Here is a 14,800-nt window from a genome sequence, read left to right as displayed (position 1 = left end):
TTTTTTGGATATGTGGGTTCAAATGAGACACTTTGTAACTGATTCTGGTGTCTGAATAATTGTTGGCAATAATAAACTGCAGTGACACCACGCTTCCTGCAGTCCCCTCCACAGACCTAATTTAAACTCGTCACGCAACGCTCTCTCTCCAACGTTGCAAGAAGAGACCAAACAACGACCTGCCCGTAGGCTATAAAAATGCTTCCTGCCGCCTCTTCGTCAGAGACAAAATCGTAACTATTATTCTGGCCCTAAAGGGCCACAATCAGTAATTCCGTTTGGTTTTTCCTGTGCAGAAAAATGCACAATAGGCGTTACGTAGCACTTTTTAATTGGCGTAAAGCAATGTGGTAGACATAGGGCCTGTTTGCACGACGCAAAATTTTGTATGTTTTGCAAAAAAATCTGTCAACGCGAAACCATTTTCAGTACGAAGGTTTTTTTTGACCCACCAAACTTTTCGCAAGAGCCACCAAACTTCAAAGATGCCGTCAACTACTTTTGGAGGTCTACAATTTTTTTTCGGACGAGAAAATCTATTGTCCCTTGACATATACCCTTCAACTGGTCATCATATTTCGTAATTGAACGTCGCGTTAGTGAGTTGACGAATGACTCTCTCCCCATTCTAAAATGTCTACGGAAAAAGGCCTCAGGGAAGCTACGTTTTCAAGCCGGGATTCTAAAGGTCGACGACGGCGTCGACATTTGTTAAGCAACCGAGTTAAAGTCTTCATGATCGGTAAAAGCCAGATCCTTCGGAACAAAACCAAAAGTAATTGTTGACTAGCACAATCAGGTTTTTCATGGAAAGCAAACAGCAAAGAAGGGCGATTATAACATTTGGCAGGGGCATTTTGCTTTGCGATCAGTCCTTGACCAGAAACGTCGACGTAAAAGAAAATGCACTGTCACGAAATCTTGGTATCTTTTTCGATTGACTGACATTTGTGGTTACCCAAATAATTCGCACGTCTCAAGGGCGAACGCTATTACAAAAAGAGAAAATTGTTTTTTTTTTTTTGCAGATACCAAATCAAATTTTTCGATGTAGTGCGAACAGGGCCATAGTTTGGGAACTCGGATGAGTTTTAGCACCGAGTGGTAATGAAGTTTTCAATGCTGGGCCGATAACCAAGCTTGTTACAGTTTAAACTTATCTCTCGAGCGAACTTAAATATATCTATTTAAAGCACAAACCTAATACTATAAATTAATTCTACTGTTATCGTACTGATAAAAACAAGAACCCTCGGGAACGTACAGTAAAAGTTCATTGGCTGATTGTTTAAATTTGATTAATTAATACGATTGTCTAATGTAACCTCTAGCGATTGGATCTGTTAATAGATTAATATAGCGGACGAAAAAACCATACTTTTCGGCCAAAAAAAAAAAAAAAATTGCAGTCCATAAAATGCCTTCAGTGATATATCGTTCCGAGGCAAAAAAACCGCAGAGGTTTCTTAGTGGATGTAAGCAGGAGAAATCCCAATAAACAAAGTCCTCGCGTTCAAATGCAAATTTTTATCGAGGGACCCCGCATTTCCTCTAACGATTTTAGTATTTCCAAATTGTCATGGATGGCATCAACTTGTTCCAAAGTCTTAATCTCCATAACCCTCCATGTTAACAGGTAATGAAAAGCACTCGACAGCGATTTTGCTAAAACAACAACGCCTTCAATTCGAACCAATTGAATTCAATCCGCTGAACCGCAAATCCGGCCAGAATATAGTCTCTGTGTAGCCTCCTGTTCAGTAACAGATAGTTGCCTCAAAATATTCTTCCATAAATTTTTGCAGTGGAAAGCTCTATTTTATCTCCAACAGTCTCTGAACAAAGATGCTTTCGGGTCTCTATTCTTCGAACAAGTGAAAATAGACTGAACGAAGAAAAAAATATCATTTTCAAAGCATAACAACGTGGGCTTCTTAATTGGTTGTTGCCTATCTGCACTTTGCCCTGTGCGTGAGAAATACGTGATAAAATGCAGATTGTTTACAGGGAGCTGACACGCAATGGGGTATAGTCCAAGGTAGCTAAAAGTGAATTTTAGTGGTAGAAAACGTCTTGGCACGTGAGAGTTGCGTGGAAAATTTACCGACTGTACCATTATGTTAGTTCCTTGTGAAATAATTTTCAGTGAGGCAGAAATATGTCATAAAATCTACGTTGCTTACTGGAAAATGGCATTTCATCTGAGAAAGTCCAGTCCATACTGGCGGGTAAAATGTAAACGCAGAATTGTAGCGGGAAAGTATCGTTTAAACAATACTTAATGCACGGAGAACTTTAATTTTAGCAACAAAGAAACGGATATTTAACATGGCAGTCGACGCAGAAAGTAAATATAACTTGGTCTTTTCAACCTTTACAAAGAGTACAGCCACAGGGCAAAAAATAAGATCATCAATCAAATATAGTTTATGAACATGCCTTGCGCAAGTTTTACCAGAGTCAGCAAAACTAGCCCTTCCAAAACAACACCCTCTGGCGCTAAATTTGTGTTAGGCCTTTAGCTGACGGTGTGCGCGTTATAAGTAAAGGAGCGGTACACAAAACATGCACATTTTAACTTGCAATTGGTAGAATAAATTCCCTGACGACCTCTCTAATCCCGACAAATCATAGCGATAAAGTCCTCACGAAGAACAGCGATTACACTGGGTAGATGAGCTGACAATTCTTGTAGATGTCATCCTTACCTCGTTCTTTAAGCGAAATTAAAAATGGAATTCACGTATAGCAGTGAAATATCCCTCAGTGGAGAAAACGAAATAAAGTAAGGGCGGGACTGCGTCAACACTTGGTAAACTTCACCTTTTCTTTAATTATTCTTCGATTTCAAAAGCGCGGAATTACGGGAGCACTAGTTTAACGGCCCTTTCGTTATATCATTCTTCGACTTCGTGAGCACGGGACTGCGGATGCACTGGTTTAACGGCCATATCATTTTATGATTTTTCGACTTCAGGAAAGCTTGAATGCGGGACCACTTGTTTAAATGTCCTCTCCTTTAGTATTATTTTTCGAAATCGGGACCGCGGGAGCAATCCATTCATAACAGTCAATAGCGGCCCTGTGTTCTGAAGTTGCTCCCATCAACATCTCAAGCAATATTTGATTCAAAAGTTTTCTCATGTTCCACTCAGTCTCCTTCAGAACGAAGAATAACCATAATTGTACATTGATCTCAACTCCGCCGCTTTCCCTACACGACTAATACGTTTCCTTAATTCGCGAACCGCTCTCCCCGAGTCACGCGTTTATTCGCTGGAATTTGAAGACCTGTCAAAACCACAAATTAGCTAGAACGCCCTCATTGGTGCGACATTGAAAAATACTACAATCTGATTGGTTTGTGATACACCAGAAAACTGCGCCAATCGCATTGCTTCGAGATACACCAAAAACATGCGCCAATCAGATTGCTTAGAAATACACCAAATTGCGCTGATCAGATTGCACTACACCAAAATACACTAATCTATTCGCTGACATATAGATAAGAAGTTAAAATTAGGGCAGAACAAACCCACAAAACTGGTTTTAAAGAGAGATCTTTCAGCAACCTCTACATTCTGCACAGGCAACATATATACAAAGAAAACCGAACAGACGAACATTACCATCTATTACACGTAAATGAAGAAAATGGGAGGTTTAAAATGATTTCGTCTCGATCAAAAGCAAAATTCACCTTTTCTAGAAAGACCCAATTTTTACCTCGACTCCTATCTCTACAATTACTGTCATCAATGGGAAGCGAGAATCACATTTTTTTTTCACTTGCACATTAAGAGAAACAAAACAAAATCATAAATAAGGATAAAAGCTTACGTATTAGATCAAAACTTTTAGCACAATTATCAGAAATGACATCTTTGTCTCGTAAAAATTCATATTTACACCGCAATTACAATTGAACTATGGTTTCTTATTTTTCTGGAACATTATTTGTTTTGGATTCAGAGTCTTCCCCAACACATAAGAAACTTAATGGCAAGATTATAAAAAGAGAATACCTTCCTAACAAACCTAATCCGACCCAGATGCTGGAGATGACCCCTGAGAACTCACACCTATAGGACTTGCTGCGATGGGACTTGCTGCTGCAGGGTTCGCATAATCCGATGTGGGAGAAGGTGCATTATCTCTTCCTCGCAGCGAGCCCTCTCGCTCGGGAATCCTTGAAGGCAGATTGAAGTCCCTAGGCCTGTCTATTCCATTGGATGAAATTTTGGGTGATGGCGACAACTCACCGGAGATCGAGACACTCCCTTCACCATCCTTTGCATCGACCTCATCTTCTGTCAACATACGTATGTACCTGTCTGGCAGAAAACCTTCGGTTCCATTAGTTGTCCCGTCCCACCATTCCGGGGTAAATCTTTTGAACACCTGAATGATGTCAACTTTTTTAAAGGATAGTTCCTTGTAGGACCGAGCTGAGTATCACATAGCGCCTTGGCTTCCCTTGGGTCCACATCTTCAAAAAAAGTTAAAAAAAAAAGACGTGACTGTTAAGAAAAAGACAACGAACCGGTATGACAAGCACGCGCTCAGTTCGCTGTTAAATGGCGTTTTTGATTATCGCGTGGGCGAGTTGCAGAGTTCATTGTGTGCACCTGATATTTAAAGAGAGTAAGAGTAAGAGAGATGGCTGCGATTTTGTGTTATTATGGACGTGTTGACTCAGATGATCTTATAACATTGTATTTAATCCAAATAGAGATTTTTCAGAACAACGTCTCCGGTCTCAAAGCCACTCCTTAAACATTCAAGCAACACCCTCCGCCCTGACTGATACTTGACTTAGTTCTCATTATCTTTCTCCCTGAAATTGCATGAAAATTAAAAGGAGAATTTCCATTGAGATCACTCACCCTCCTCGCCTCTCGCTCTCCTCTGTCTCAGATAAAGGCGCTGGTAGTGGTTCTCCAGAGCCAGGGAAAATCTCTTCACAATGTTTAATGAGTAGCTCGATCATACCATTCACTTGACTCTGATATGCTATCATGTCCTGTTCAGACGGAATTCGTAAAAGGGTCGGACCGAACACTACTGCAAAATTATGGGCGTCCATCTTGTTGAAATCACTGTGCTATAAAACTCTGCTGTGTTCTGTTCCGTTGTAACGCGCGCAGGAAGCGGCCAAAGCACAAACGCAGTGTAAGGAGAAACACTGAGATGTAGTCATTTATCAACTATAAGTTAACAAATGTGAGTACTGAACGCCGAAGCGATTTTAAGGAGCTGACATTAAGAGTGTTTTTTTCTTCGTTGGTGTAAATTTCAGACTCCCAGCGTTGCCTACGTAGAGAAATAACTCCACAGGTAGTGTTGGTTCTAAATAGACGATTTGAAATGTTAAACTATGAAGAGACGGGCATGGAGGCATCTTGGTTTTTTTTTTTTGACGTAGCTCTGACAAAAACGATTACCTAATCTGCCTCTTCCTGTCCGTCCAATGTTAAGCTTTTATAGCAAAGGATGTTAGTTATGCAGTTGGTTATATTGGTGGAAGCACAACACAAGTGGTTGGTGATATTGATTCAGGACATGAAATTTTAGAAGGAACAGGTGATAAATATCGCTCGTTAATTTTCGTTGTTTGATTTCATGTCAATTATTTAGTCCTACCTGTGTTTTCCCTTTGTCTTATCTTTGGAGACTACTAGGCATCTATCTGGCGATAAAAATTGTCTGGCATAAATTTCAAAAAGAAGAGATAAAATTCTGCGCCAACATTGCGTTAGTACTTTACCTTTTGAACTGTCAACGACTAGTTGCTAAATACATAACAGCCTCGTATCAGCCTCTGCTATTTCATCATTTTGATGTACCTCACATATTAAGGACGTTTGTGGCTGATATCCTCGACTGTAGCTTCGCTTGCCTTGGCAAGGACTTCTGCGTTTCATTCAATATGGTTGTTTTTCCTGATAGTAAAGGAAAACTTTGGTGTGAGCTTTTATCGTCTCATTTTTACAACAAAACTGAAAAGCTCACTGCAGATAGCTATTCGCACTACATCACATTGAAGGTACAAAACTAGTAACTTTAATCTAGGTTAACAGTCGGTCTATAGTAGGCAGGAGACGAGGAAAGGCTTAGTCCGAACTACAGTCGGATTACGATTAACCGTTTTAAAAGCAAAATCATTTTCATTGTCAGCTCGGGTGAAACGTGACAAAACTCTCGCATACGGTCAGCCGCTCTAAAAATTGATCGAGGGAGGAAGAAAAATGAAAAAAACAAAAAAAACAAAAAACAAACAAACAAACCAAAAAACAAACCCCCCCCCCCCCAAAAAAAAAAAGAACCAAAAAAAAGCCGAAGCTCTGATAGTTATCTGTAACAATTATCTTCGACGTCTCTTAGTGTGGATGTATTCTGCCAATAAGGCTAGTAAGAAATATCCAGAGTTGGAGCGTATATAATTGAAAAAAAACACTAGGTCTTTCTTGACCCAAAGGCAACCTGCTTTCTATCATAATTAAACTAATCTCCCGCTCTTTCTAAGAAGACTGAACAAATTCCTTTAAGAACTTTTCAACATCTTAACTTGCAAGGCAGGAGATCTGAAGTTTTTTTCCTGTTGATAATAAAATAAAACAAAAACACTAGTTTCCGGTTGCAAACAAGAAAGGGCAGAAAACGCTCGATTAGAAATTTTGATAAAGGCACCGATTTAGGAGAACTATTTCAGAACGTTTGGTTTAAAATGAGATGACGTATAATTATGGATCCAACTTTCTTAAAAAAAATTATTTTTTTCATCGCGGAATAAAAAAAACTCCGCATCGACATATATAGTACAGTTAGGGTCTTTGGTAAATCTTTTCTCTCTTTCCTAATTTACTTCTCTAATCACGCAAGATATCTTAGTCCATTTCTGAAACTCCGTAGCGAACCGTACTTAATCGGTTCCGGTTATAAAGTTATCAGTCTGGTAGCCTTCTATTGTTTAGCTAGCAATTTTTAAGTCGCTCAATGAAAGAAGTCTTTCCAGTCTTTCCAGCTGTTCTTCCGGTTTCCATGCAACACTCCTCAGGTGATGGTTGCTACCGACCAAACAGTATTTCATAAATAGGCCAATCACAGAGAGCCTTCCATTTTTTTTTCTTTTTTTTTGCATATCGAGATAGTGGTACTTGAAGAGGAATTCGCTGTGCGTCTTTTAAAATGAATATTTCGAAGTTTAATCGTTAGCGAAGACTTAGACGCGGAAATTTTGCTACCTGCAAGGAAGATGTTTTCATTTACTTTCGTAATCCTGGAAACCGATATTTTACCGGGATGTACAGCTCAAGTTACTTCATGCGCTCTTATTGTACCGAGATGGAAGGAAATAATGAAACTAAAGAAGTCGTAAATGCGGTAAAATTTGTCATAGTATTGTAAATAAAAATCAAAGGAAACTGTGAATGAGTCGTGGACACAATACGTTTGAATGGGTTTTGAAGAAAATTAAATTCCTTTTTGCAATGAACATGCATTTTTACATGTAACGATGTTCAGCCATTGGTTAACTCTCGGATAGAGTTCAAACTACTTCACGTTTTGGCTATCGGTCAATACAAAATGCAGACTACAGACGGCAGACCGGGTGCAAAATGCAGAACAAGAAACCGTTTGTTGGTCTGTTACGTGAGAACATGTCATCTTACAACCTACCGAGTGTCTCACAATTGCTTTTCCGCGACCATCCTTTACGCTCATTTGCGCTTATGTTCCCCCATAAGCTCGATCAAAATTTTGCGCGTAAGATTCACTTGCAAAAGGCTTACTATTTATAAACTCCCTGTGAGCTTGGAAGGTCGACAAGCAAACATCTCGACGGGTCAGACTCTTCCATTTAGCGTCTACACTCATAGTCACGCATTTAGTCTTTGAATGAACTTTGAGTCGCTTACACTTGCCATGACTGCGAGGAGCATTTTAATTGAAACTCCCTTGAAGAAAGTCGGATGATATTTCAACATCGCAGTATTACTTCAAAAAGTCGATAAGAGGTGTTCCGTTATTATTTCGAAAGGTCGATATCAAGTTGTAAGTTCGAAAGTTATCGAATTCCTTGTTCAGGAGTACTCTTACCAACTGAATAGTATTTCAATATCCATCATCAGTGTGTTGGAAAATGTGCTTATGTTGAAAAGAAAGGTTATATCGCATTTTACATCCGGGGTCTACGGAACAATATTAAAAACACTAAAGAAATTTATATTTTTAAGCGGACACTTTTTAATAATATGTTCTATACGAGGTAATTTTGGATATATTTTGAATGATTTTGAATATATTTTGTAAATAAGTTTTCTTTTCTTTCAACATTGTGACTGTTGTACATACATACATACATGCATACATGTATGTATGCATGTATGTATGTATGTATGTATGTATGTATGTATGTATGTGTGTATGTATGTATGCAATTAGCTCTGGAAATTGGAAATTGGAAAAGCATAGAGACCCGCCTAGGAATACAATTAGAATAAAAAAAACATATATATTAATATATGATATACCTTAATGCCTTGATATGCCTTAATGTGACAGCGTGATGCTGTTAGTGAGTTTTCACAGGTGCTTACCAATACTTGGCTGTGTAGCCGCGCTATGCGGTTCCAGTCGAGGACCCACAAATTGCTTTTTTGGAGCCTTCCATGTCATATTTTTCGCACGTTGATAAAGCATGACGAAAATCCTGAAAAGAGCAAATCAATAAGTAACACTGCTGAGAGGCAACCAGATACCAAGTATCACCAATAGTTTAAAATGGATGCGATGCAGCATTTTTTTTTCTGAAAATGATAAAGCTTGAGAAAAACTCTGAAAATCCTGGAAAGAATAAAATGGCCTAGACTCTTGCTTCTCACGACGTCAGTTTTCGGTTTCTTAACTTTGACTAAAATGAGCCAAATTATTTCCATTTCCAGCTGAATGTAGGAATTACAGTGTGCTGAGCGAGCCGGATCGCCTCACATCGTATGGACTAGCACAGAACTCGGACGGATCTCTCGTGCCTGGCTGGTACAGATTTCAGTCCAGTTCATACACTAAAATGCTGGACCATTGTATCAGTTACCACAGATGTGGAACAGCCATTACAGGTTTCTTAAACCGTGCGCATCCACTCCTCGAGGATGGCATTGTCAACAGGGAGGCGTGTTTTCACGGTTTCAATAATTGCTGCTTCCAAAAAGTTCAAAATAAGATGAGGAGATGTGATGGGTTTTATGTTTACTACCTAAAGCCATCACCCACTGTAGGAGGTCGCGCTTTTCGCTATTGTGCGATGAATTAGAGTTAAATTATAGCCACAGAACAATAGCTGGTGAGCGGCAGCACTTTTTGATGCTCAGTGTACCGATAAGTTTAATAGCTGAGCCATAGACATGGCTTATTAGGCCAGAAAAGGACAATTCTACCCTCGATATAGTGGCGGTAGCCAAAATGGCATGAGGGTATTGCAATTTTTTTGCCACCCTAACGTGACACAAAGGGAAGATACGTCTTTTTTCAAGATTCCTAGAACCAATTATAGGAGCTGTAGTTCACAAATTACGTGACATTGCAAGGATTACAACAGAAACACAAGGGAAACTGTGCATGTTTAACTACACAACAGCAGGCTCCCATATTTGAAATAGCACCGGCTAAGGCTAGAAAAAAAAAAAACAAATATATTGTCAGAATTAAGGCCAGGATTTTATAGTATATGCAGTAGAATAAATGCAATCAAATTGTAAATAATTGGCAACACATCATATTCAAGGTAGTAACTACAATATTTTGTACTTTCAAAGGGCAGTAGTTGTGATCACACATGTTTATCATAAGACCCGTACGGTACCGGGTGCCTCGGTTTTCCATTTGTTAATTTTTTCTCTTTACTAATAATTACGAAGGTTTACAAATGAGGGTAGTATATCTCGACTTACTTACGTTGCACCTGAGGCGAGCCAATTCGGCTCGCAATTTCGTTGCACCCGGTTTGTACCTGCGCGCCACCACTACAACCCAAATATTCTCTCGTCACGCTCATTGCTCACTCAACTTAGTCGATAAGTACTCATCAATTTCCCTCAGATATACGAAAAGATACTGGATTATGATCAAATTACGTCTGTAAAATAGTGATGAGAACTTTTTGAAACTGGCCTGGGTTAGTCAATCGAAGAGAGACGCAGAGAAAACTTACTGGGTTTAAACTTGTGCCATATTTACCTAAAAACATCCTTTTTAACTTCACATGGGGCTGTCGAGTTACCTAGAAAACTTCTTGAGTTTCTGTACCTTACTTTTTAGGCCTTTGATTTATCTTAGTTTTGGTCCGAAAGAGAACGAATTGATAATAAAAGCATGAAGTGTCCTCTTCCTGTACGTATTTGCAATGCTAATCAGTTTGAATCACTCCTAAGTTAAGAACAGAGACTTCCACCCAGTGAAGTCAAACGGTTGGAGCCATTTGGGAGAGTGCTAAATTTACCTTTTTCCTCGAATAGAGATAAAAAGATCTGGTTACCCTGTGGAATAGGTATTAACAAGCTACACAAAATTAAAAGAAACATGGCGGACGGGGTGCGTGAAATATGTAAATAGCAATGGACTGTTTTATCTATCTTTATGTTTGAGGTGTTCAAAGAATTGGATGTTTCTAAGATTAAAATATAATTGACCTCCACTCATTGTGACCAAACGCAACCAAACGGCATTTTTCCAAAGGTTTAGAAAAAAGGCATCTAGTTAATGGAAGCTGTCACTACTTAGTAATTACTTATCAATAATTAGTATGTTCAGAATGATTGGATGCGATTAAATACTGTACACGATCGGATTTAAATAAACTTCACTCTGTAAGCATTCTTCCACCCAAGGAAAAATCGATGAGAAAATTTCAACATTAAAAATCCAGAAATCCCGTTGCATTCGTTGCTAATCTGATTAAAACTATGCCGAAAAGACAGCTAAAAATTAACGGCTTAGTTAACACTATTAAGGAACTCTTTTTGAAACTCTCATGACGCTTTGTTACCCAAAGGACCCCCCATAAAGAAATGACACTGTTGATTGCCTTTGCTAGCTTTATCACTGAGTTCAAAAGATGGGTACAAAAGGCAGTGCATCGCATTAGGCAGTACTCCACATTCAACATGTGGTAAACACCGCAGCGTACACTACTGAGTTATGGATGCACGCGGGAGGTTTTGAAGCACAAAAAAAGCGTAAGGGTAGCCGATAGCGACTCTAGCTTCTTGAATGTGTTTACAATTTGGTTTGTAACATAACATCGATACATTGTAGCAAAGCAGTCCCCTTTTATTTAACACTGAATTCTTACGTGACAGGAAGAACAAGCGCGCGGAAACAAGTCTTTGTATTTGTTCACGTCGTTAGCGTACACCTATGGGCAAATGGTGGACACTGAATTGACCAATTAGAGCGCGCGCTTTACTTTGGTTATGTGATAATTCAAAAGATTGATACAATAGGCAGTGGACCACACAATGGGTTGTGGGTCACTGCCAATCATACTAGTAAAAGTACCAGCGTTGTCAACAAGCAAGTTTATTTCCTCTCCCCCGATAACAAGAAATATTTGTGTTTTTACACGCTGTAACGATCAACACAACGGACAGGAACTCCTTGCATAAATGAAATTTAGAAGGAAGTGTAGTGTATTTGGACAGCGGTAGTCCGTAAATACATCCGGGACCTTAAATAGTGTGCGAGAACGGGAAAGTGGAGAGTAATATACTCCAGGAAATTTACGCGAGAAGACATTTTATATTATAAATCTAAGAAACTGAAGGTAGCTCAAAACAGTGTTATCATTTCTCAGCACTAGTTATTCGGTGAATCTATGATTAAGATCGCTATGAATCTTCTTTAAAATTAAAATCTTATATAAGCATAAATATTAATTTTGATACACTGATTCCAATCCGAAAGTAAAAGTGGACGATCACGAAGATTGTTTGGAGCTACATGATCGTAAAGCTTACATCAACGGTATTTAAAGATAGTCTAAATCTAAACAGTCGAAATCCCACAGGGATCATTGAACGCGTTTCATTCCACTAATTTATTCTTGTTTTTCTCGTTGCCATGTTCCCACCAATAACGTAGCTCCATTCTCTGCCTTTAAAAGCACACATAACCCACAATTCCTCTATTCGCTCCGACGAAGGGCTAACGCTCGAAACGTCAGCTTTTGTAATCGTTACGGTGGCCAATTTACCACTTCAACTTTGCTGATATATCCAAATTATTTCGTTACTCCCACCGACTCAGCCCCAAACACGTATTTAAAGATAGGACGCTGCAATGGTGACGTATTTGGTAAAAAAAAAAAAAAAGAGAGAGAAAAGGAAAGCAAAGAGATGGTCTCTAATTTTGTAGAAAAAACCCTAGTGGCGAGCGTTTTTGCAAAGATCTCGCTATAGCTAAAACAGCAGGTGTCAATAGCAAAGTAAAGTTTTATCCATCTTCATGTTTGAACGGGAGCAAATATATTTTAGTTTGTCATCTTGTAAATCCTTATCAACAATATCATATTTTCTGTGGGCGCCACTTTTAATGGAAAATTATTTGCAAAATACAGTAAAAGAGCCTGAAGACCCGTCACGAAAGCTTGCTTTACAAAATTTTTATAATATAAGTCCGGTAAACTCGTATGATAATTTATATGGAATTCAATTCACAGTCGGTCGACCAGCTCGTGGAGAAATTGACATACAAAACAACTCTTGAAGACAAAAGTTTAGAACATTCGAATACGACCAGCTTACACTGTACGATTGATCTCTACGTTTGGACCAAAACGTTACATTGGGTCCTTATTGAATTTACATTAAGACTCTTCTAAGACTATTTTCTTCGTCAGGGCGAAGAGTGTTTTCAATAGTAAGAAATAACTAACCCTAAGCAACAACCAGCTGCTCCGACAAACAGTTTCCATAAAAACCAATTACCAACTTCATTTTTTCCAAGTTACTTACTGAAGTGCCTATGACACGAATTTTTCTTTGTGCATTTTCTGGTTGAAAGTTGTATTCAAAGTTTTGAAATAATCGACCTTAAAGCCTAGAGAACTGTCCTTGACCATTTTCTTGCCCATTAAAAGAACTATCTCTCGTCAAAAGTGTCCTCATTGAGCGCGCGGCCAAAATGATCGTGTTACATGGCTGTGACATAGCAAATCGTGAGGACGCGTCGGCAACTATACTGGAGAAAGGAGACATCAAGAAAAGAGGACGAGCGTATTGCGTGGCCGGAGCGCCCTATCATGCTAGTTGTAAGCTCACATCGATTATTTTGAGGAGTTTGTCTTTGGTACTTAAAACTTTTACAAATACAAAACTATAAACTCTTAGAATTACTACTTCTGACAACTCCTGAGTATAACACATTAAACTCAACTTAAACTTGCAACTTTTGGTTTCTTGGTTGGTTTCTGCCCTGGAGATCGCGGGGTAAAGGATTTTGGATTATAAATGTAAATATTGGGAAAAAGTAATTCAAAGGATCCCAAATTTGTATACTTAAACGAAAGCTAATTTGATCGATACAAATAATTTCACAAAAAACTGTAAATGTTCCGTAGAGTATTTTTAAGTCAAGATATGGTTCCCAAATAAACCTCAAAGCGCTTAGTTTCTCTATGAGTTCCAGTGGTCATCTCAACGATTAGGTTAACCAAGAAAACAGCTCAAGTAGGGTGCCTCTTGTTATACTAGGAAATGAAACGTTTTAGGGTGACAGATGTTTAAAGGCTTAAGGAAAAAAATTAACATAACCTGACTAAGGTATTTGACACCCTCAGGAGTCAGCTATGATTAGTGTTGGGGTTGCAGAAATCACTTCAGATCCATTGACCCTTTTCCAGTATTTTTATGTTAGGGTTACAGTTAGGTAAGGGTTACACTTGGGTTAGAGCTAGGGTTAGGGTTAGGGTTACAGGTTAGGGTTAGGGTTACAGTTAGGTTAGTGTTTGAGGAACCAGAAGTCAAGTGACAAGCATTTCCATTGCTCTCCAGTAGCCTGGGATAAGTAGTCAGATGGTTAGGGTCTTTCTGAGCCCAAAACGTTTTGCACTAACCTGATAATTTGAAAACTGATCATTGGAATGCTTTTGTTGTAACAGATAACGCATTAAGTGCATTGTGTTGTGGGAAAGATGAACATGTTTAAATACATTATCAACATTTATTTATTTCTCTATGATGACCCATAAATGTACACTTTTTTAAGCTTGTTGAAAAATATTGGGTTATAGGTTGTGGCAGATTACTCATGAAATAATAAATTTAAAACTCAAGCAACAAAGTGTCAGTCTATTAGTTTTTAATACAGCAGCCTACTTCAAGTCTCAAAAATATATCCATATGCATTTGTAAACTTGTAGTAGCATTTAATTACAACATATGACCCTTTCCTCGAGTAAGACACGGTAAATGGCTTTTGAGCACTCACAACCACTCTTGCCTTTCCTATCCTGGGACCCTGAAATGTCTGAAAATTATTCCAGGATTGTTTCTCTGTTGACGTCGCAAAGTCGAGATATATCTCTAACCAGTCGATTCTCTTCGGTGTAAATAATGATATCCAGGAATCTGCTTTCCGAATGGGTGACACCGTAAGTGGACTTTGCCTTCTTTACCGTATGCAGAAGAAAAGCGAATATTTGCACTGGCAAATCCCTTGTAACTAGGACAGTCCGAAGATTATGGGCTTTATTCCGCGAACTTAGTCGCCTATGCAAATGTTTCAGCAAGATGGTCATAAT

General features: G+C 38.7%; 1 protein-coding gene across 2 annotated transcripts; it reads right to left on the bottom strand.

Moving 5' to 3' along the window:
- Window positions 1–1,284: 1,284 nt before the first annotated feature.
- Window positions 1,285–11,315, bottom strand: LOC148730801 (rho GTPase-activating protein 4-like). 2 transcript variants are annotated; one of them, XM_088760936.1, is made up of 5 exons: window positions 8,604–11,315; window positions 5,850–5,945; window positions 5,647–5,692; window positions 4,890–5,026; window positions 1,285–4,492 (listed from the first exon to the last, which is right to left on the bottom strand). In XM_088760936.1, the coding sequence occupies exons 4-5, from the start codon at window positions 5,021–5,023 to the stop codon at window positions 4,459–4,461; spliced, it is 168 nt and encodes a 55-aa protein (XP_088617062.1). In that variant the 5' UTR covers window positions 5,024–5,026; window positions 5,647–5,692; window positions 5,850–5,945; window positions 8,604–11,315; the 3' UTR covers window positions 1,285–4,458. The 2 variants fall into 2 exon arrangements, with proteins under 2 accessions (XP_088617062.1, XP_088617061.1); XM_088760935.1 differs by lacking the exons at window positions 5,647–5,692; window positions 5,850–5,945; window positions 8,604–11,315 and having other exon boundaries at window positions 4,890–5,620.
- Window positions 11,316–14,800: the final 3,485 nt, after the last annotated feature.

The sequence above is a fragment of the Stylophora pistillata genome, chromosome 5 (genome assembly GCF_964205215.1).
Source record: "Stylophora pistillata chromosome 5, jaStyPist1.2, whole genome shotgun sequence".
Lineage (NCBI taxonomy): Eukaryota > Metazoa > Cnidaria > Anthozoa > Scleractinia > Pocilloporidae > Stylophora > Stylophora pistillata.
This window is presented reverse-complemented; position numbering and strand designations above follow the sequence as displayed.